This window comes from Pan troglodytes, chromosome 15 (assembly GCF_028858775.2).
Source record: "Pan troglodytes isolate AG18354 chromosome 15, NHGRI_mPanTro3-v2.0_pri, whole genome shotgun sequence".
Classification (NCBI taxonomy): Eukaryota; Metazoa; Chordata; class Mammalia; order Primates; family Hominidae; genus Pan; species Pan troglodytes.
In genome coordinates, this window is record NC_072413.2 from 21676583 (window position 1) to 21698753 (window position 22171).

Consider the following 22171-nt stretch of genomic DNA (forward strand, 5'->3'; position numbering starts at 1 on the left):
GTGCTTGTACCACTGCACTCCAGTTTAGGCCATGGAGTGAGAACCCTGTCTCACAAACAAACAAATAAACCAGGAGTGCAAATGAAGACTTGGACTAGGTTATTCTCTAAAGAAGAGGGCAACCTTGCTGGTGGCAGCCAGAATGATCAGGCTAAGAGCAAAAATGAAATGAGGATGGTTGAAAGGATACAGCCATAAAGGAGTGTAATAGGCTGTGTGTTTAGAATAGAGGAGAGAATTGAGTATGGACTTGTAAATGGTGTGGATTCAGACTATGAGAACCATATTGACTATGTGAAGGCAAGAGGGGATCTTGAAGCGATAGTGTCAAAGTTACAGCATGAGATGGCTGTGCTAGCTTCTTACATATCAGCATATGGCTTTAGGCAAATCACTTAACCTCTCCAAACCTCAATTTCCTCATTCATAGAATGAGGATAAAACAGCATAAGGACTGGTGAGAGGAAAAAATACACATGTAAAAAAAGCACAGCATCTAATAACTCCTCAAAATATGTTAGTTTTTACCTTTTTTTTTTTTTGAGATAGAGTCTCGTTCTATCACCCAGTCTGGAGTGCAGTGGCATGATCTCAGCCTCCTGGGTTCAAGTGATTCTCATGCCTCAGCCTCCTGAGCAGCTGGGATTACAGGCTGGCTAATTTTTGTATTTTACATCTGGCTAATTTTTGTATTTTTAGTAGAGATGGGGTTTTGCCATGTTGGTCAGGCTGGTCTCGAACTCCTGGCCTCAAGTGATCCACCCGCCTTGGCCTCCCAAAGTGTTGGGATTACAGGTATGAGCCACCGAACCCAGCTGGTTGTTACTGTTATTGCTACAGAAAAGACCTTGCTTCTCCAGTGACCATAAGGGAAGATGGTAATACAGAGGCTTGGATTGGAGGTAGAAGCAAAGGGAGCTAGCAGAATAGGAGAATTAGGTTGCCTCTTTCTGGCCTTTGGTTGGGGCGCTCTTTAAAAAAGTGCCAGATCCAAGAGCCCAGGGGGCTGGCTGTGAGTGCCCTCATGTGGATCAGCTGTGGTCAGACTGCTTCACACCTGTGACCTGCCCTGTATAAATATACTGCCATGTATAAATAATGGCCCCATATGTATGTAATCTGGAAGGATAAACATCAAGCTTAACACTGGCAACCTGCAGGGAGGGAAGTGGAATTGGGTGTGTATGTGTGTGTGTATTTGAGAACCTGTATTTTATTACTCCGCACCTCTTTATTGTTTGATTTTTTTCATAATGAGAATTAGTTTGTGTGTTGGGTAAAAAAAAGAAAAAGAAAAAACCCCCACTAAAATCAATCTAATTACAAAAGAAGATGAATTAAAGAAAAGTACCGAGAGAAACTGCTTGTGATCCAAGTCCTGGCTCCTTGATGTCTGGCTGAAGCCCAGCCCACAAAGAGAACACTGGGTTAAAGGTCCCGGAGAAAAGATGGGAAAGGTTTGGTGTCTATGTGGTGTCTGCTAGCCCCATAAGGGTAAGGCACCTGGTAGACGGTTCCCAGCTTAATGGGAACTGCTCCTGCTTTCCAGGCACACAGTTCAGGGCTGGAAAAGTTCAACAAGTGCATGGAACATCGGAAACCTCCTGGAAATGCTAAATTTGCCCCGAGATGTCCCGAAGTCCGGCATATTTCTCTGGGCAGCCTAGAGGCTCAGGAGCCCAGCCCAGCCCAGCCCACCATGCCCTCTCAGCCAGCCCTTCTTTGCCTTCAGCAGCCCTCCCTCTTCCTGAGTAGTGGCCCTTTGCAGGCCTGCGTCCCAGCCCCGCCCCTCTCTCTGGACGCATCTCTGGGCCCCATCATCACCCGGCGCCGGGCCCTCCCTCTGCCCCCCCCTTTCTCCTCCCTCCTTCCTTCCCTCCCTTCCTCCCTCTCTCCCTCCCTCCCAGCTCCTGCACCAGGAAACGGCCCGGATCCCGGCAGCGGCCTGACCCGTGAGATCCCTAACCTGGCAGGCGGGCGGGGTTGGAGACTGGCTGAGGTGGGGGTAAGGGAGGAGCTGGGCCTTTGGGCTGCACTAGGGGGAACCGGGAATAGAGATGGTGTCGGCAGGAAGCCCTTGGCCTTGGGTTTCCCGGGAGGACAGTCATTAAACATGGATTCGGCCACACAGCTGGTAGAGCGTTGGGGGCAGGGGCCTAGGCCCAGAGCTGCAACCCCAGCCCTTCCCAGGCCAGAACCTGATCCCTGGCCTTCCCCTCCTGGTTCTGATCTCCCCCTCCCCTTTCCAGGGCTCCACGCTGGCCGGGAGGATGAAAGGCCCCAGCTGGGGGCTCCTTGCCACCAGTGCTGTGTCTTAAGAGCTGCCATCCCGGCTGGGTGAGTGTCTCCTTCCTTTCTCTGTCTGGAGTAACCCATTGCGTCTCCCACCTTTCTCTTCAGCCCATCTGCTCCCCCTCATCTTGTGTCTCTGCCAACATCTTTACATCTTGCATTTGGGGAGGTCCTAAGACCCTTCCTCTAGCCAAGAAGGTGTGGACTAAGGAGACCCGGGGGCGGGGGTGTTGTAGGGGTGTCATAGAGCTGACGTTGTCTTATTGTGAAAAGAATCTAAAGTATTCTAAACAGAAAATTTACTTGTTTTACATTTAATTTGGCATATTAGGAATGTAATGGCCAGCCTCTCACAGCCTAGTCTCATATCATGACTTAATTCCCTTGTTCTTGCCTCTCCCTGTCCAGTGAGTCCTGAGCATTTCCTCTCTCCTCATCTCACTGGGTTGGTCAAACCAGAAATGCTCCTTCTGATTCTCTCTCCATATATTCATGCCAGTCTTTCATCCTTGCCTCTTATAGCCGCCCGGATGGCGACCCCAGCCTCAGCCCCAGACACACGGGCTCTGGTGGCAGACTTTGTAGGTTATAAGCTGAGGCAGAAGGGTTATGTCTGTGGAGCTGGCCCCGGGGAGGGCCCAGCAGCTGACCCGCTGCACCAAGCCATGCGGGCAGCTGGAGATGAGTTCGAGACCCGCTTCCGGCGCACCTTCTCTGATCTGGCGGCTCAGCTGCATGTGACCCCAGGCTCAGCCCAACAACGCTTCACCCAGGTCTCCGATGAACTTTTTCAAGGGGGCCCCAACTGGGGCCGCCTTGTAGCCTTCTTTGTCTTTGGGGCTGCACTGTGTGCTGAGAGTGTCAACAAGGAGATGGAACCACTGGTGGGACAAGTGCAGGAGTGGATGGTGGCCTACCTGGAGACGCGGCTGGCTGACTGGATCCACAGCAGTGGGGGCTGGGTAAGAAGCTTCTCAATTGCCGCTCTGCACATCCTTCTGCAAAGCTGGTCTCCAGGGGGAAGATGGGGGCTCTGATTGGAGGCTGAGGCAGCTATGTTGGGAATGAGGTACGGGGCTGAGTCTCCCCGTCTGGATGGAATTAGATTGAGAGATGCCTGGACTCTGCACTCCAGGGCTGCCATGCAGTCAACACTGGATGGGCTCATGGTCCCAAGCAGAGGACAGAATACACACCCAAGGAGTGCCTGCAGGGGAATGTTGTCAGGGACTTTTTACATCTGAGTCATGGCGTGGGAGGTGGGGAGGACCAGGGATGGGTGGTGGTCAGGCAAGCCTTGGCAAAGGATGCTAGTTCTGAGCAGAATTTTTCGCCAAGGAAAGGATGGAATTCACTGGAGGCAGAGTGGGCAGACGAACCAGTCTCTCAGGGTGGGGGTGCACCTGGGGGGATCAGAGGGGCTTGCAGCGAGAAGAGCTTTGGCCAGAGAGGAGCTGGGTATGGGGTAGTGCTCGCAGTGGATGGAACTGGAACTCTTCCTCTCCTCTTCTCTCCACTCTTTCCTCTCCTGATATCCCTTTCTCCTTCTTTCTCTCCTGCTTCCCTTCTCTCCCACAGGCGGAGTTCACAGCTCTATACGGGGACGGGGCCCTGGAGGAGGCGCGGCGTCTGCGGGAGGGGAACTGGGCATCAGTGAGGACAGTGCTGACGGGGGCCGTGGCACTGGGGGCCCTGGTAACTGTAGGGGCCTTTTTTGCTAGCAAGTGAAAGTCCAGGGCCAGGTGGGGCTAGGTGTGGCTGGGGGCCAGGAGAGCAGGAACAGAACAGAGAAATGCCCTTGGAAGAAGTGGAGTTGGTGGATGGGTGGGCATGGAACAGGATGGGCAGGGGAAGGGTAGTGTGTGAGGGAGCTGAGTAGGCCAGGTAGGCGATTGGAAGAGTGAGCAGGACACATAGGGGAGGGGAATGTTTTGGCAAGTTTAGGGGCGCAAGAGATGGAGTCGTTCCAGGGCTGGGGGAGGTGGGAGGGATCACGCCTATAGGTGTGGGCACATGAAACGACCTGGAACTTGCTTCGCAGCCCTGAGGAAGGTGGACTTACATAAGCAGCTGTATTCCATTAGATGAGTGGGATTTAGGGAACGCAGAAGGCACATCCCTTTGGAATGGAAGCTTAGGGGTTCTCAGGTGATAGGGAGAGGTGGCTGTTAACAGTGGGCTGCTTGGACACGCGTGTGCATGTGCACGCATGCTGGTGTGCATGCTGGGCTGCCTGGCAAATCTGGTGGTGGTGGGATTCCTCAAGGAGAAAACATTCCCTCTTGCAATGGCAAGAACTAGGGGCAGTTCTCTGTCCCTCCTCCCAACCCCTCCTTTCCCCTGCCCTTGTCCTGATGCCTCAAGGCTTAGAGAGAAACATTGTATCCAGACCGAGGGCTCTGCTGCTTCTTTCCAGAAAGTGATTGGCAAGGCTTTGGAGAGAAGAGCAGTTCTGCAGCTGGCCTTGTTCCTTCATCATCCCCCTTCCTTGTGCATTATGCACTTGCTGCTGCCTCCTGGGCTCTGATAGAAGGGCAGGGCTGTTGAGCTTGGATGGGTGGAGGCTTAGGTAGCCGGACCTGCCTGCCACCCTCCTCTCCCACTCAGGCACAATGGTGCCTAAAGTGTTTCCAATCTCTGGGACCTCTGTACCCAAACTGAAACTCTAAATTGGGGCCCTAACTAATTTTCCTTTTGAGGTTGTGGGCATAAGTGCTGATCTAGAATACAGTCTGGGTCCCACACTGTGTCTCAGTGAGACTGTTGATGCCTTGAGATGACCATTTCAGATCTGAATCCCATGGGTGTGAGGGTGATGGGTACTCCAGGACTGGCCTATGCTGTGTTGTGGGCTTTGGTTCGGCTTTATCAGGGGCCAGGCATATGGGTTCTAGAGTACCTACCATGACCTAGAAGCATTTATGATTTATTTGAAGCCACACTGTTTGCATGGGTGTTACTTGTCTGTACCTCAGAGTCTGAGGATGTTAACTTTGGAACTCGCAGTCCTCTAGAACAGCTTCAGATTATGGCTTTTTCTTTTGAGGAAGAAATTATTCACTCCAGATGCATGCCCTGAGCCAGACCTCACTGCTGCACTTTCCAAGGTGCTAAGATTGCTGCTCTCCAATGCTAACTTTCTGACACAGTGCTCTAGAACCCTGCCTGTGGTCCTGAGCACTGATCAGCTTAGCTAGACCATGGTTGACTCTTCTTGGAGATTTTCACTTGGTCCTAGAATGTGGCAACGTAGTTGTGCTCGCCAGAACGTGGGACCAAATTGGCCTCAGGTGTTGAGTCCAGACTTCTGCTTTTGAGAGAGGGCTGCACTTTTTCATGGTATTTCTAGGGGAGGTGGTAGGCTGCATGTGCCACTTGGTCTTGTTGTGAGTATGCTGACACCAGAAACTCAGAGCCAGCTTGTGGCAAGCAGTTGGGGTGGGGAGTCTCTGACTTGCTCAGGACAAACTAGGCCAGTGGTTTTCAAACTGCTTGGCAGAGCCCTGAAGTTTCCTAGGGGTTGCCTCAGGAGTCCTTGGGGAGATGAAGGGGGTGGGGAGCTGAGCAGGCTGGGCAATTTGCCCTCAAACAGAACAGCTCCCCTTGTAGCTGTCTTACATATCGGGGTTCAGGGTAAGATTTTATTTGCATTAAGGGGTTTGCTGCTGAAAAAAAGTTGGAAAACCACTGACTAGACCATCGGCTCCAAATTGGAGTCTGTGCTTCCTTCCCCAGGTATGGAGCACACTCTTCACCCTACCCTCTACCACAGGACGCATATCCCTGTTAGCATTCCCCGGGACCTTTAGCCAAGAGGAGCTGCAGGGACCATGGCCAGGTTACCAAAATGCCCTGCTCTGAAGCCTTGACACCTGGGTGGAAAGAGAGGCTGTTTTCTGAAAGGGTAAAGGGCTTGGTCTGGATTCCCAGAAGCATAGCTTAGATGGGACCACAGTGGGCAATTTTGACCTGTCCTGCCCTTCTTAGCTTGAAGGGAAACCCCAGAGACTCTTCTGTCAGGGAAAACTAGGGACTCTCTTCTAGAGCCATATAGTTCCTTGGGATTAGCTCTTGGCCAAGAAGGCTGAGTATGGTTCCCAATTTTTAAATCCATTTCATTTTTTAAAAAATAAGGGAAATAAATGTAATTGCCATTTTTCAAAGATTAAGTAGGAGGAGAGGGGATTCTTGCTCTCCAGAGCCCAAAGGGACAAATAGGGACTTTGTTTAGGCCAAGGAAGGAGCGGAAGTAGGGCAACTCGGTCCTGCGATTATTAATCCCACTCCCCACTTATTCTAGGGCACACAAACACTATTTTACTTTTTTAAAATCATAAAACGGCAGAACAGATTTGGTTAGTTTAGAAGAAAAGAAAGCTCTATAAATATAAATCTATATTCCTGTATTTTTATTTAATAATTTATAAATACCAAGTTCATTTGACTTTTATTTTTGTGTAATATGTAATGGTCGTATTAAAAACAATAAATAAAGCCCAGAAGTTTAATGAGAAGGACTGAACAGGGTTTGTGACTTCTACACTGTATAGCCTGGGGTCAGGACATTTCCTTGATCCAATCATCTCTTCATGACCTTGTTAAAGGCAAGAATTAGAATAACAGGGATTTGAGAAAGTGTTGGGATCATTAAGAAAAAAAGAGTCTTTCCCCCATCCTCACCCCACTCCTATACCAGCCAAATGGTCAAAGCCAAGAATTCCTTCTATTTCAACCTGAGCCTTGGGAGGGTGTGTGTATATGGTACTCTGGGACTGCCACTAACAATAACCAAATGAGAAACAAAGAAAACCTACCAAAAATCTTTGTGTGATAGTAATCAAGCCCCCAGTTGTGGTTCAGGCTCTAATCAGAAGTGTGTGATAATAATGAACATTTCTCCATGGTGCCTTCCTGCCTACCTCAGACTTAAAAATAGGTCTGGGCCAGGTGCGGTGGCTCACACCTCTAATCCCAGCACTTTGGGAGGCCGAGGCGGGCAGATCACTTGAGGTCAGGAGTTCGAGACCAGCCTGGCCAATATGGGGAAACCCTGTCTCTACTAAAAATACAAAAATTAGCCGGGCATGGTGGTGCGTGCCTGTAATCCCAGCTACTCAGGAGGCTGAGGCATGAGGATCACTTGAACCTAGAAGGTGGAGTTTGCAGTGAGCCAAGATCGAGCCACTGTACTCCAGCCTGGGTGACAGAGGGAGACTCTATCTCAAACAACAAACAAACAAAAAATAAGGCAAGGCGGAGTCTGGCAAAAATGGGAGTCCCTGCTTCCTTTGCTGGTCCTGTGAGACATTTGGTTTCAGCCATTTTAATGCAAATTGATAAACTGGATGGAATTTCTAAGAATATTCAGCTCATCCTTCTCTACCTCTAATCTTGGACCACATCAAAATCATGTTAACTGAAACAGTGATCCTAATTTTAAATTTCAGGTGGGAATTTCTAGCCTTTCTGTAATCCAGTGCAATAGACTGGTACTTGGGTTTATGTGTTAAATTGCAAGAAATATAATTGTTTAGAGGAATCCAGCATTCTCTTTCTATTCTTTATACAAAAGTCTACAGGGGAAACCATATTAAAATCAGAGAGTGGCTTAGTGAATATGGCACTATGGGAAAGGAAATTAGATGTTCTTAATAGTTAATATCATCAAGTATGATAGCTGGTGTATTTATCTCCACTGCTGTGTGATTGATTTAATGATTGATTTGCATTTGCCTAGTTCCAAAAAATATTTGCAATATCTTACTATAATACACAAAATAATAGGAAAACATAAATTTTTTAAGTTAGGGTTGAATTTCAAGACAAGGTTAAGTAAAAAAAATAAGTAGGGGTAAAGGGAAAATTGAAATAAGATGGCGGCAAAAGGAAAATTAATGCACAGAAAAACATTCTATAAGTAGCATTTCCAAATACTAAAGCTAGGCTGTGAATTCAGCTGTGAGCTTCTTGGTGGCTAAAGCAAATTAAAATACAGAATGAAATTCACATTCCTCTTAGGATTTATAAAAGCCTATCAGTTACTCAAGAGGGGCAAAAAAAATTTTGTGGCTTTTCTAAGAAGACAGTGATATAGTGGACACCACCTTCTGTGACATCTAAAAGCAAATATGATGTTGAGTTTTGACCACTGTTTCTTCTAAAAACACCAAATGGAGATTCAGAAGGTCCTAAGCGAGAAATAACACTGGTGGAGAACTATATGAAGGAAATATAATCCATCTATCGCTTTAGATAGCCCAAAATTTAATCCTGTATTAAACCAAATCATCATAGAGCAGCATATTTGGGCTAAATTGTGATGAGCCTAGTAGAACACACTTAGGACCTTCTGAATCTATTAGAAGGTCCTAAGTGTGTTAGGACAAATGACACCTTCAATAAAGTTGGGCAACACTTAGTTACAATTATTAGTAAATGGATAGATTGTAGATATTCTGTGTTGTTACTTTTTTAAATTTTTATTTATTTATTTATTTTTGAGATGGAATCTCGCTCTGTCGCCCAGGCTGGAGTGCAGTGGCGCGATCTCGGTTCACTGCAACCTCCACCTCCCGGGTTCACTCCATTCTCTTGCCTCAGCCTCCCGAGTAGCTGGGACTACAGGCGCCCGCCACCACGCCCGGCTAATTTTTTGTATTTTTAGTAGAGACGGGGTTTCACCGTGTTAGCCAGGATGGTTACCATCTCCTGACCTCGTGATCCGCCCGCCTCGGCCTCCCAATGTGCTGGGATTACAGGCGTAAGCCACCGCGACCGGCCCTCTGTGTTGTAACTTAATAGCAAATCCTTTGAAGACTTTAAAAGCTGCCTTAAGGCTGGGCGCGGTGGCTCACGCCTGTAATCCCAGCACTTTGTGAGGCCGAGGCGGGCGGATCACGAGGTCAGGATCACAAGGTCAGGAGATCGTGACCATCCTGGCTAACACAGTGAAACCCCGTCTCTACTAAAAATACAAAAATTAGTTGGGTGTGGTGGCGCAGTCCCTGTAGTCCCAGCTACTTGGGAGGCTGAGGCAGGAGAATCGATTGAACCTGGGAGACGGAGGTTTCAGGGAGCCGAGATGGCGCCACTGCACTCCAGACTGGCGACAGAGTGAGACTCCGTCTCAAAAAAAAATAAAAATAAAAAAATAAAATAAAATAAAATAAAATTTGCCTTAAATGTAGATACAGGAGAAATACAGAAATAAATCGACTATTTTGAAACTCAGCAGAAAACACACCGAAATGCTGTGTAGTTTATTCAGTCAGTCATTTATGCAGCAAATATTCAAGCATCATCTGTGTGCTAAGCACAGTTACAGGCTCTGAGGTAGAGTGAACAGACAGATGCAAATCTCTGTTCTCATGTTGCTTATATTCTAATAAAAGAAACAGAAAACTTAAAAATTATGTAGTATGTGAGAAGGCGATGAATACCATAAAGAAAAATAATTCATTGAGGGGAATGTGTGTGTATATATACACACATAAGAGTTCAATTTTAAATTGAGTGGTCAGAGAAGGCCTCATTTCTAGGGTGACTTTTGGGTAAAACTATGACAAACAAAATTGGAAAAATATATTTATTGACATGGGAAGATGTTTGTCTTTTTTTTTTTAATTGGGTAAAAAAAGAAAATAGATTAGAAAATAATATATACAGTATGATCCCATTTTGCTAAAATATTTATATCTGTGTGCCTTGATATATATTTGCATATTGAAACTTTCAGGAAGTATATATGCCAAAATATCATTAGTGATTGTCTCTGGATAGTGGGCTTTATGAGTGCTTTTATTTTGTTCTTTTTGCTGTCAGTATTTTCTGATTCTTTGACAATGAACATATATTTCCAGATATTTCCAGTACAGTATATGAAAACAAGTTCTTTAGGTACAAAATTTTGAAAAAGTTAACGAAGCAGGATGGAAATTAAGCAGCCCAACAGAGGGTCCTTCACATTTAAATGGCCACCCCACTTCCATGCAAAGGCAAACTTAGGGAGCCAAGGTAAGCAGGACCAGACCACATTAGAAGATTATTGAGGTCTGCTCCAAGACAGAGGTCAGTAAAGGAGAAAGACTCCAAGGTTCTACATCAGCACTGTCCAATAGAAATATAATGCAAGCCACATGTAGTTTTACATTTTCTAGTAACCTCATTTAAAATGCAAAAAGAAATTATTAAACCAATTTTAATATTTTATTTAGCCCAGTATATAAAAATATTATCATTTCAACATGGAATTAATATTAAACAGTTATTAATGAATTATGTCACATTCTGTTTTTCATATTAAGTCTTCAAAATTCAGTGTGTATTCAACACTTTTAGCACATCTCAAATTGGACTACTCATGTTTCAAGTGGTCAGTAGCCATGTGTGACTAGTGGCTATCATATTAAAGTGTAGCTCTAGATCATAGGTCATTATTATAGTCTGTAAAAATTTCAAAGTAGTTCCAGATCATAGAGCATTATTGTAGTCTGTAAAAATTTCAAGAAAGGAGATAAAAATAGGGATGAAACTACCAAGACGTCAAATATTTATGTCGTTTGGTGAGAAAACTTTTCTGGGAAGAACTATGAATGCCCTCACCCATTTTTACTACTTAATTCTCCTTTTCTTAACTCCACTGAGCCATTCCCTTCTTCTTTTTTTTTTTTTTTTTTTTTGAGATCGCCCAGGCTGGAGTGCAGTGGCGCGATCTCGGCTCACTGCAACCTCTGCATCCCGGGTTCAATCGATTCTCCTGCCTCAGCCTCCCGAGTAGCTGGGACTACAGGCGCAGGTCACCACGCCCAGCTAATTTTTGTATTTTTAGTTGAGATGGGGTTTCACCATGTTGGCCAGGATGGTCTTGATCTCCTGACCTCGTGATCCACCCGCCTCGGTCTCCCAAAGTGTTGGAATTACAGGCGTGAGCCACCGCGCCCGGCCGATTCCCTTTTATTAATACATTTTCCCGTCTTCTGGGGCACAGTATCATTGGAGTTTCACTTTTTCCAAAACTCCATGGTCCTTTGTTTATAGGTTATTACTTAGAGAGAATTATAATGGGTGAATCTCACACCATTACATACCAAATTTCAAAAAATTCATTCTCAGAGGAAAACTTATCTCTTTGATATTCTCTATGCATCAACAACAGGCAAGATAATAAATACGATTATTCATTCATTTATTTTTTTACTTTCTTTTTTAAAAAAGATTATTCATTACTGAAGATGACTCATTCAGTTATCATTTATTGAGCACAGAGTGATAGGCAAAGGGAACACAAATATAAGATGGTTCCCTGTCTTTTACAGTTTATAGACTGTAAAAGAAGGATCTTACAAGTCACCATTCAAAAAGCTTTTTTTTTTTTTTTTTTTTGAGACAGTCTCACTCTGCTGCCCAGACTGGAGTGCAGTGGCACGATCTCGGCTCACTGCAACCTCCGCCTCACGGGTTCAAGTCATTCTCGTGCCTCAGCCTGCTGAGTAGCTGGGATTACAGGCGCACGCCACCATGCCCAGCTAATTTTTGTATTTTTAGTAGAGACGGGGTTTCGCCATGTTGGCCAGGCTGGTCTTGAACTCCTGACCTCAGGTGATTCACCCTCCTCGGCCTCCCAAAGTGCTGGGATTACAGGCATGAGTCATCGCACCTGTCCCTCAAATAGCCTTTTAAATATGTTTGCTTTTTTCTTTTTTTGAGACAGGGTCCTACTCTGTTGCTGAGGCTGGAGTATTGTGGCATGATCATAGCTCACTGCAGCCTGGAACCCCTGGGTTCAAGTGATCCTTCTGTCTCAGCGTCTGGATTAGCTGGGACTATGCCACCACACTCAGCTAATGTGTTTGTTTCTTTCATAAGGTAATTATGCCTATTAGAAGAAGTTTGAAAGTTGGAGTGATTTTTTAAAAATAAATATGTAATGGGCTGGACATGGTGTCTCATGCCTGTAATCCCAACACTTTGGGAGGCTGAGTTGGGCAGATGGCTTGAGCCTCAGGAGTTTGAGACAAGCCTAAGCAACATAGTGAGACCTTGTCTCCACAAAAATAGAAAAAATTAGCTGGGCATAGTGGTGCACACCTGTAGTCCCAGCCACTTCGGAAGCTGAGGAGGGAGGATTGCTTGAGCCAGGAGTTTGAGGGTGTGGTCGGCTGTGATCATGCCACTATATTCCAGCCTGGGCGACAGAGACCCTGTCTCAAACAACAAAGGCAGCAAAATAAACAAGTAAATAAAAAATAATGATTGTGGAAAATTTGTAGAACATAGAAAATTATAAAGAAAATGAATCATAATGCTGTCACCCAGAGACAATTACTATTTTGGTATACTTCTTTCTAGTATTTGTTTGTCTGCTTTTATGATCATGCAATTTTGTATATGCAATTCTGCTTACCATTATATTGCAAGCATTTTTTCTTGATGTTAAAATGTTTCAAAGTCATAGTGACTATATACAATTACCTCTACTTGTGTACAGTAATTTTAATGCCCACTTGGTCATTTATCTGTATTTTTTCACTTTGATAAAAATACTTATTCTGGCTGGGCATTGTGGCTCACGCCTGTAATTCCAGCACTTTGGGAGGCTGAGGCGGGCTGATCACCTGAGTTCAGGAGTTCGAGACCACCGTGGATAATATGGTAAAACCCCATCTCTACTAAAATACAAAAAATTAGCTGGGCTTGGTGGTGGTGTGCCTGTAGTACCAGATACTTAGGAGGCTGAGGCACAAGAATCGCTTGAGCCCTGGAGGTGGAGGTTGCAGTGAGCTGAGATTACGCCACTGCACTCCAGCTTGGTTGGGCTATGGAGTGAGACTCTGTCTCAAAAAAAACAAAACAAAAACAAAAAAACAAAAAATATTTATTCACAAATTGGATTACATTTTTAGAAGAGATAAGAAATAGGATTACTGGGTTAAGAATCTCAACTTTTTTTTTTTTTTTTTCTTGGAGAGAGTCTCCCTCTGTCACCCAGGCTGGAATATAGTGTCGCGATCTTGGCTCACTGCAACCTCCACCTCCCAGGTTCAAGCCTTTCTCCTGCCTCAGCCTCCTGACTAGCTGGGATTACAGGCGCCCACCACCACACCCAGTTAATTTTTGTACTTTTAATAGAGACAGGGTTTCACCATTTTGGCCAGGCTGGTCTCGAACTCCTGACCTTAGGTGATCCACCTGCCTTGGCCTCCCAAAGTGCTGGGATTACAGGCCATGAGCCACCTCACCTGGCTCTTTTTTTTTTTTTTTTTTTTTTTTGAGACAGGGTCTCACTCTGTTGCCAGTCTGAAGTGCACGTAGCACCAATTATGGTTCACTGTAGCCACAGCCTCCCAAGTAGCTGGGCAGGGACTACAGGCACACGCCACTTTGCCCAGCTAATTTTTGTATTTTTAGTGGAGAATGGGTTTTGCCATATTGCCCAAGCTGGTTTTGAACTCCTGGACTCAAGCAATCTGGCTCCCAAAGTGTTGTGAGCCACTCCACCTGGTCTTAAGAATCTCACCATTTTAAAAGCTTTTGGTATATACTGCCAAAGAATAGAAAGATTGTACTGGTTCTTGCTCCTTTTTTCCTCCCATGCCTAAGTTTTTAAAAAAAATCAGATATAGTTGTAATTATATATTATGTACAATTTTACATTCTTCTTTGGCTTAACAAAATTATTTTCGCATGTTTGTCATACTATGTAACCCTTTTAAGAGATGCATAATAATTTTTTTTGGATATAATTATAGTTTGCTTAAACTTTTGTTTATTGTTGGAATTTAGTCTTGCCATTTTTCACACATAATTTTTATGTATTAAAGCAGGCCTTATAGTAGTAGTGATCTGAGCTTTGAAAGCTGGCTTTGAATTCCCTGCACATTATTATATATATTACATAATATATATTATGTATAATATATATATAATTTTTATTTTTTCCTTTGAGACAGAGTCTTGCTGTTGCCCAGGCGATTCTCCTGCCTCAGCCTCCTGAGCAGCTGGGTTTACAGGCATGTACCACCATGCCCAGCTAATTTTTGTATTTTTAGTAGAGATGGGGTTTCACCATGTTGGCCAGGCTGGTCTGAAACTCCTGGGTTCAGGTGATCCTCCCGCCACAGCCTCCCAAAGAGCTGGGATAACAGGTGTGAGCCACCACGCCCAGCCAGCCCTGCACACTTCTAATTAGTCCAATGACTTAGGCAAGTTTCTTCATTTCATTAAGCCTTTTTCTTTTTCCCTAAAAAAGGTTATGGTTTTGGAAATACTTTCCCCATGGGGTTGTTGTGAGAGTCCAATGAAATAATAAGGAGTGGTGCTTATTACAAAATCAAACGCTCAACAAAAATAGGATTCAAAGCCATTTTTAAAAATCACATTTCCTTTTGTTGGCTTGATTAAATTGGGTACCAATAAGATTAACAAATCTTGATTAGGTTAAGATTAGTATAAAAGACCTTTCTTCCAGGGTATTCAATCATTTAGAGCTTGTCTTCGGTGCTCAACTTTAGTTATCCCAGATCACTGAAGCTGAGATGGCTGATGGAAGTAATTTGCAGTGAAATTTTAAGCGACTGTGACTCTGCTGCAAGTTCCCCAGATCTTGAGGTAAGGAATTGTGAGAAAAAGTGAGGGTGAGGGGAATAGTGGGGTATAATGAGTCACTTTTGATTTTTTGGTTTGCTAATGAGGATCTTCTCTTGTCCAAATCCCTCGGCCAACCATGTTTGTTTAACTTTTTGGTTGGGCTATATGTATCTTTCGAACTGTAGGTTAGTGTGTCCACAAAAATTTCTCTTGCAAACTTACACTGCCATTCCTTTCTTTTAAATAAATGTGTAGGACTGCTACCAAAATGTGGCAATCCTGCCTTTCAGGGCTAGGTCTCATTGGTACTTCGGGTGCAGGGGTGTAGTGGGAACCTGCCAGGAGAAATTCCTCTGGGATCTTGGGGGCTTGAGGGCTTAAATGAAGGGTAGCACCCAAATCCCCAATCAATGCCTGTTCAATCAACAAACATCTAACAGGACATTATGTGGTAGGCATATTGCCAGGCCGTGGAGATGCGAATATAAATAGGAACCGGCCCCTCATCTGCAGGCGCTCACAACCTAGTTAGGAAACAGCAAAACAATTAAGCGTGCCGTGGAGATAGGCCCACTTGTCCTGGGAAATGAGGGGAAGCTGGGGTTTGCAGTGGTTTGATTGAAGGGGGACTACATGTTAGAGGCACAGACTGGGTGCAGGTACACCCAAAGGAACGAGAAGAGTGGAAGGAAACAACATCCACAAAGTAACCACATGCTGGGGTGTCGAAGGCCGTGATTTACGGTTTTGAGACTTTACCTCGCCAGCAAAGGGGGGCCAGTCTGTTAGCGGTGCAGATTGGAGGGGTGACATTGGAAGCTGTCCAGGAAAGAGAAGAAAATGGAACTGGGGAGCAGAAGGCCTACGCAAGAGGGCGGGACAGACAGGACTTGTGACTAGTAGCTCTGGACTGAGGAATCCTCCCTGCTTTCTGGTGCGGGAGAGCTAGTGGATGATGGTGCCAATAACCTGGATGGGGAAAGTAAGCTCCCTCCTGGAATGCTTCATTCACAACCTCCATTTTCAGCAACATCCCATCTACTGGTGCTTCCTGGTCAAGATACAAGTTTCCTGAAACTGCTGCTCTGTTTTGGGCCTCACCCGGCCAACAGCTCACTAGCTGGCAAGCAGTAGTATCAAGATGGCGGCCCCCTAAGGACTGGCTAGTCATGTGACCTCGGGTTTCCCAAGTTTGAAGCCCGGCAGTCCTTTCGGGGGCAAGGTTCACCTGTCACGAAACGAGTGTCACCCCTTCGACTCTCGCAAGCCAATCGGCATCTGAGACTGGGCCACTGCGGTGAGGCGATCGGAAGATTGGTCCTTTCCAGTCGCCTAGCTAGGGCCAATCACGGAGCGTTCCATACTTCGCGGGCCCGCCCGTAGGCCGGGGAGAAGCAGGAATATCGTCAGAGCATGGCGGTATTATTACCTAAGGACTCGATAGGAGGTGGGACGCGTGTTGATTGACAGGCAGATTTCCCCTACCGGGATTTGAGAATTTGGCGCAGTACCCCGCCTTAGAGGTGGGGTCTTATTTGATTGCCAAGTAATATTCCCCAATGGAGTACTAGCTCGTGGTGACGGGCAGGCAGCTTGACTAATGAGTCCTCGGCGTGGCCGGTGCAGCTCTCCAATCGCCGGGCGGCGGGCCCCAGTCTGAGCGGCGATGGCGGCGGCGGCGGCGGCGGCAGCAGCAGCGGGGGCTGCGGGCGGTCGGGGCTCCGGGCCGGGGCGGCGGCGCCATCTTGTGCCCGGGGCCGGTGGGGAGGCCGGGGAGGGGGCCCCGGGGGGCGCAGGGGACTACGGGAACGGCCTGGAGTCTGAGGAACTGGAGCCTGAGGAGCTGCTGCTGGAGCCCGAGCCGGAGCCCGAGCCCGAAGAGGAGCCGCCCCGGCCCCGCGCCCCCCCGGGAGCTCCGGGCCCTGGGCCTGGTTCGGGAGCCCCCGGCAGCCAAGAGGAGGAGGAGGAGCCGGGACTGGTCGAGGGTGACCCGGGGGACGGCGCCATTGAGGACCCGGTGAGGGAAGGAGGGCGAGCGAGCAGGCCGGCGGCTGGCCGGCCGGGTCACTGGAGGCCCAGAGCTCGGGCGAGCGGGTGGCAGGCGGGGGGTGGGGTTGGGCGGGGAATAACGTGGCTGGGGCCGGGTCGGGCCGGGGATGGGTCAGCGATCACTACAAGGGGCCCGACTGGCTTGATTCGGGCGTCACGGGTGCCTAGTGTTGTTGTAGAGAGGGTAGCTTTTCTTTTATCACGACCCTCGCATGGGGCGAGGGAAATGGCCGAGCATGGCTGAGGCCGCGCTCTGGCCGAGAGCAGGGCACAGCCCCTGCGTTGGTTCCTCTTAAGCTGTCCTCCATACCCTCCCCACTTATATTAGGAGCTGGAAGCTATCAAAGCTCGAGTCAGGGAGATGGAGGAAGAAGCTGAGAAGCTAAAGGAGCTACAGAACGAGGTAGAGAAGCAGATGAATATGAGTCCACCACCAGGCAATGGTGAGTAATTGGCGGTTGCACGCGGAGCCCGGGTTCTCGGGTTGGAAGGGTTGTGGGGAGGATGGGGAATGTGGGGTTAGATACTCGGCACCCTGGAGCTGCTTGTCTGAGCTATTATGACTGTGCCGCGGTCATAGTCCGTTGTGTGTTCCTCTGACCTTTGTGAGGCAGAACCTATATTTTGGTGGTGGTAGCCTTGTGCCTCCCTTTGTGCCTGTTATAATTGTGTTGCTCTTTGTTCTTAGTCTACGTCTATCTTTCTTTGTAGAGGTTGCGTGCTCGCATTTGACCTTCAAATCTAATAGTTTTTCCTCCAACTGGAGACGCTTTAGGATTCTAAGAGAAAGCAAGCTGCAAGGGGTTTCCCCTTTAATCTAGAAATGTGGCGTCTCAGCCTACTTAATTTTGCTCACTCTTAAAAGCATTTCAACCAAAGCCATTCATTAGGGATTTGATTTGGAGGCAGGAGGGATTCCTATACTGTTTTAAGTGTGTATTAATTCTTTCAATTTATCGAATATTTAGTGAGTACCTGCTATGCACTAGGCACTATTCTAGGTTGTGGGTACAGCAGGGAACAGCACAGACCAAAATCTTTGCCTTCACTGAGCTTATGGGATAGTGCTGGTGGTGGAAGTGCAACATATTGGTCAAGTAGAAAACAAGTGTGTGGTTTTTGTAAAAAATTATTTTTTCCTGGTAGCTGGCCCAGTGATCATGTCCATTGAGGAGAAGATGGAGGCTGATGCCCGTTCCATCTATGTTGGCAATGTACGTACTGGGGTTCTGACTGGGGTTGGGGGCAAGTTCTTCTTTTGGGGAATTATTTAATAGTCCTGAAAGGAACATCTCCGGGATAGATGTGGTTTTGGGTGTGGAGGGAGTGTGGGAAGGAGGTTAAAGGTAATGGAATGATCAGTAATCAGCAAAGGCTCTGGGTTTGGAAGGAAAAGAGATTAATTCCTCAAATTACCAGATTTCATGTACTTTGGTGTATAGATGGCCCAGACCAAAGGCTCGGGAGGGTTCCTTTTGAGACAGGAATTTGCCTGGTGCCTGTGAAATTTTTCTCCTCTCATCAGGTGGACTATGGTGCAACAGCAGAAGAGCTGGAAGCTCACTTTCATGGCTGTGGTTCAGTCAACCGTGTTACCATACTCTGTGACAAATTTAGTGGCCATCCCAAAGGGTAAGTAAAGGGGAGTAAGTTGAGATAATTTAAATTACAGTGTACAAATAGATAAATTATGTTTTATATTGAGCAGTAAGTTATTTGCTGTTAACACAGGTGATCTGTGTCATTTAAGATCATGGCATTAATGTTGATATATCAGGAGTTGCACCTAAATGTCTTCAGAGGCCAGATAACAAAAATGAAGGCTAGATGTGGGTGGGATCACGAACTAGAAGGGGAGGGGCAGCTTCTACTTGGCCTATTATGGCCATATGGAAATTCAGGCCCTGTGTGTCTTATTTTTACACATTTCAAAGAGTAGCTGGAAATTTTAAAATTTAAATGATTTTGAATGATTGAACTTTTCCATTTAGAAGAATTTTGACAAATAAAAAATATAACCGCATTGTAGCCCAAAACGAAGCATGCCTGCAGGTTGAATTTGACCTGTGAGGTATTTGTAACCTCAGAGAGATACAATGACAATTCTTTTCAGGTTTGCGTATATAGAGTTCTCAGACAAAGAGTCAGTGAGGACTTCCTTGGCCTTAGATGAGTCCCTATTTAGAGGAAGGCAAATCAAGGTAAGCCTATGTCCATTGCTGTTCTAGTTGTGTATAAACTCTCCAGGTTGACTTTAAGGCTATCATTTGTTCATCTCTGACTCAGGTGATCCCAAAACGAACCAACAGACCAGGCATCAGCACAACAGACCGGGGTTTTCCACGAGCCCGCTACCGCGCCCGGACCACCAACTACAACAGTTCCCGCTCTCGATTCTACAGTGGTTTTAACAGCAGGCCCCGGGGTCGCGTCTACAGGTCAGGATAGATGGGCTGCTCCTCTTTCCCCCGCCTCCCATGAGCCCTGTATGCTTCCTTCTCTCTGGTCTGAGGAACCTCCCTCCCCCCACCCCTCCCCGTGGTCTTCAGGAACTTTGTCTCCTGCCTGTGCAGGTTGAGGAAGGTAGTCGCAGGCCAGGCCAGAAGGCCAGCCTCATCATCTTTTCTGCAGTAGGAATTGGTGATAAGGGCTGCATCCCTCCCTTGGTTCAAAGAGGCTTCCACCCCCAGCCTTTTTTTTCTTGGGAGTTGGTGGCATTTGAAGGTGTTTGCGGACAAAACTGGGAGGAACAGGGCCTCCAGGCAGTGAAAGCACTGCTTGGACATTTTGTTACTTTTTTCGGAGTTCGGGAGGGATTGAAGACTGAACCTCCCTTGGAAGAATACCAGAGGCTAGCTAGTTGATCCTCCCCAACAGCCTTGTGGGAGGATTTTGAGATACTTATTCTTTATTTGAGCCAGTCTTGCAAGGTTAACTTCTCACTGGGCCTAGTGTGGTGCCCAGGTTTTTGCCTTGCTTCACTTCTGTCTCTACATTTAAATAGACGGGTTAGGCATATAAACCTTGGCTTTTCATAAGCTCTACCTGCCTATCCCCAGGAGTTAGGGAGGATCTATTTGTGATGGCCTAGGGTTTAAGAGCTGTGGAGGACTGAAAACTGGATAAAAAGGGGGTCCTTTTTCTTGCCCGTCTCTCACTCAGATGCGCTTCTTTTTCGCCACTGTTTGGCAAAGTTTTCTGTTAAGCCCCCCTTCCCCTGCCCCAGTTCTCCAGGTGCGTTACTATTTCTGGGATCATGGGGTCAGTTTTAGGACACTTGAACACTTCTTTTCCCCCCTTCCCTTCACCAGTAACTGGGGCAAGGGCCTACGGGGAGGGGCTTGTACTGAACTATCTAGTGATCACGTTAACACCTAACTCTCCTTCTTTCTTCCAGGGGCCGGGCTAGAGCGACATCATGGTATTCCCCTTACTAAAAAAAGTGTGTATTAGGAGGAGAGAGAGGAAAAAAAGAGGAAAGAAGGAAAAAAAAAAAGAATTAAAAAAAAAAAAAAGAAAAACAGAAGATGACCTTGATGGAAAAAAAATATTTTTTAAAAAAAAGATATACTGTGGAAGGGGGGAGAATCCCATAACTAACTGCTGAGGAGGGACCTGCTTTGGGGAGTAGGGGAAGGCCCAGGGAGTGGGGCAGGGGGCTGCTTATTCACTCTGGGGATTCGCCATGGACACGTCTCAACTGCGCAAGCTGCTCCCCATGTTTCCCTGCCCCACTTCACCCCCTTGGGGGCTGCTCAAGGGTAGGTGGGCGTGGGTGGTAGGAGGTTTTTTTTTTACCCAGGGCTCTGGAAGGACACCAAACTGTTCTGCTTGTTACCTTCCCTCCGTCTTCTCCTCGCCTTTCACAGTCCCCTCCTGCCTGCTCCTGTCCAGCCAGGTCTACCACCCACCCCACCCCTCTTCTCCGGCTCCCTGCCCCTCCAGATTGCCTGGTGATCTATTTTGTTTCCTTTTGTGTTTCTTTTTCTGTTTTGAGTGTCTTTCTTTGCAGGTTTCTGTAGCCGGAAGATCTCCGTTCCGCTCCCAGCGGCTCCAGTGTAAATTCCCCTTCCCCCTGGGGAAATGCACTACCTTGTTTTGGGGGGTTTAGGGGTGTTTTTGTTTTTCAGTTGTTTTGTTTTTTTGTTTTTTTTTTCCTTTGCCTTTTTTCCCTTTTATTTGGAGGGAATGGGAGGAAGTGGGAACAGGGAGGTGGGAGGTGGATTTTGTTTATTTTTTTAGCTCATTTCCAGGGGTGGGAATTTTTTTTTAATATGTGTCATGAATAAAGTTGTTTTTGAAAATAAAAATTGTTTGGCCTTTTGGGTGTAAGGATTATTTATCTTCCTATTCTCTCTTAGATTGCAGATGGCTATTAATTCTGCCTTGTGGTAGAAGTACTGGTGGTGTGGAAGGGAGGTTGCCACTTGTGAATTAAGGAGTAGGAATTACATTACAACTAGCAGGAACATTATGTGTTTAGTTGAGAATGATAGGTTTTCTGGATAACATGTAACCCTGATTGGCATTTGAGAGAGAAATAAGCCTGGGAAAGTAAAAGAATAGCTGAATTGGGCCGGGCACGGTGGCTCACTGCTACAATTCCAGGACTTTGGGAGGCTGAGGTGGGCAGATCACGAGGTCAGGAGATCGAGACCATCTTGGCTAACACGGTGAAACCCCATCTCTACTAAAAATACAAAAAATTAGCCTGACGAGGTGGCGGGTGCCTGTGGTCCCAGCTACTCGGGAGGCTGAGCCAGGACAATGGCGTGAACCCAGGAGGTGGAGCTTGCAGTGAGCCGAGTTCACACCACTGCACTCCAGCCTGGGTGACAGAGTGAAACTCTGTCTCAAAATAAAAAAAGGAATAGCCGAATTACTGACCTAATGGCGCTTTTGTGTGCTCCTGATACAGCTTACGTGCAAATGAACTACCCATGCCAGCAGCCCTAGAGCTTTGGATTGGGGTCTGGGTAACCTTGTCTTTGGGGTCTATGTTGACCAAGCAATCTTCCCATCTTAGCCTCCCAAAGTATTGGGATTACAGGTGTGAACCACTGCGCCCAGCTACCTTTTCTACCTCAAGGTGGGCCCAAGAAATGCAGAAGACAAAATACACTTAGCTAAGAGACAATCGGAAAGCTTGTTTTTCCAACCATGCAGTAACCATTTAATGTGTCCAGCTAACTTATATTAATTGGATCATTTATTTTTTTGAGATGGTCTTGCTTTGTCACCCAGG

The 22171-nt window shown here is 46.6% G+C and overlaps 1 protein-coding gene across 4 annotated transcripts; it reads left to right on the forward strand.

Annotated features, from left to right (window-relative positions):
• Positions 1–1738: 1738 nt before the first annotated feature.
• LOC452797 (polyadenylate-binding protein 2) lies at positions 1739–21249 on the forward strand. Of its 4 annotated transcripts, XM_001162168.6 has the most exons (7): positions 15141–16894; positions 17255–17369; positions 18073–18140; positions 18452–18558; positions 19040–19127; positions 19213–19364; positions 20324–21249. In XM_001162168.6, the coding sequence occupies exons 1-7, from the start codon at positions 16544–16546 to the stop codon at positions 20361–20363; spliced, it is 921 nt and encodes a 306-aa protein (XP_001162168.1). In that variant the 5' UTR covers positions 15141–16543; the 3' UTR covers positions 20364–21249. The 4 variants fall into 4 exon arrangements, with proteins under 4 accessions (XP_003314309.1, XP_016781373.1, XP_003314310.1 ...); XM_003314261.6 differs by lacking the exons at positions 15141–16894; positions 17255–17369; positions 18073–18140; ... (2 more) ...; positions 19213–19364; positions 20324–21249 and adding exons at positions 1739–1952; positions 2250–2337; positions 2815–3254; positions 3871–6806; XM_016925884.4 differs by lacking the exons at positions 15141–16894; positions 17255–17369; positions 18073–18140; ... (2 more) ...; positions 19213–19364; positions 20324–21249 and adding exons at positions 1797–1999; positions 2250–2337; positions 2815–3254; positions 3871–6806.
• The last annotated feature ends 922 nt before the right edge of the window (positions 21250–22171 follow it).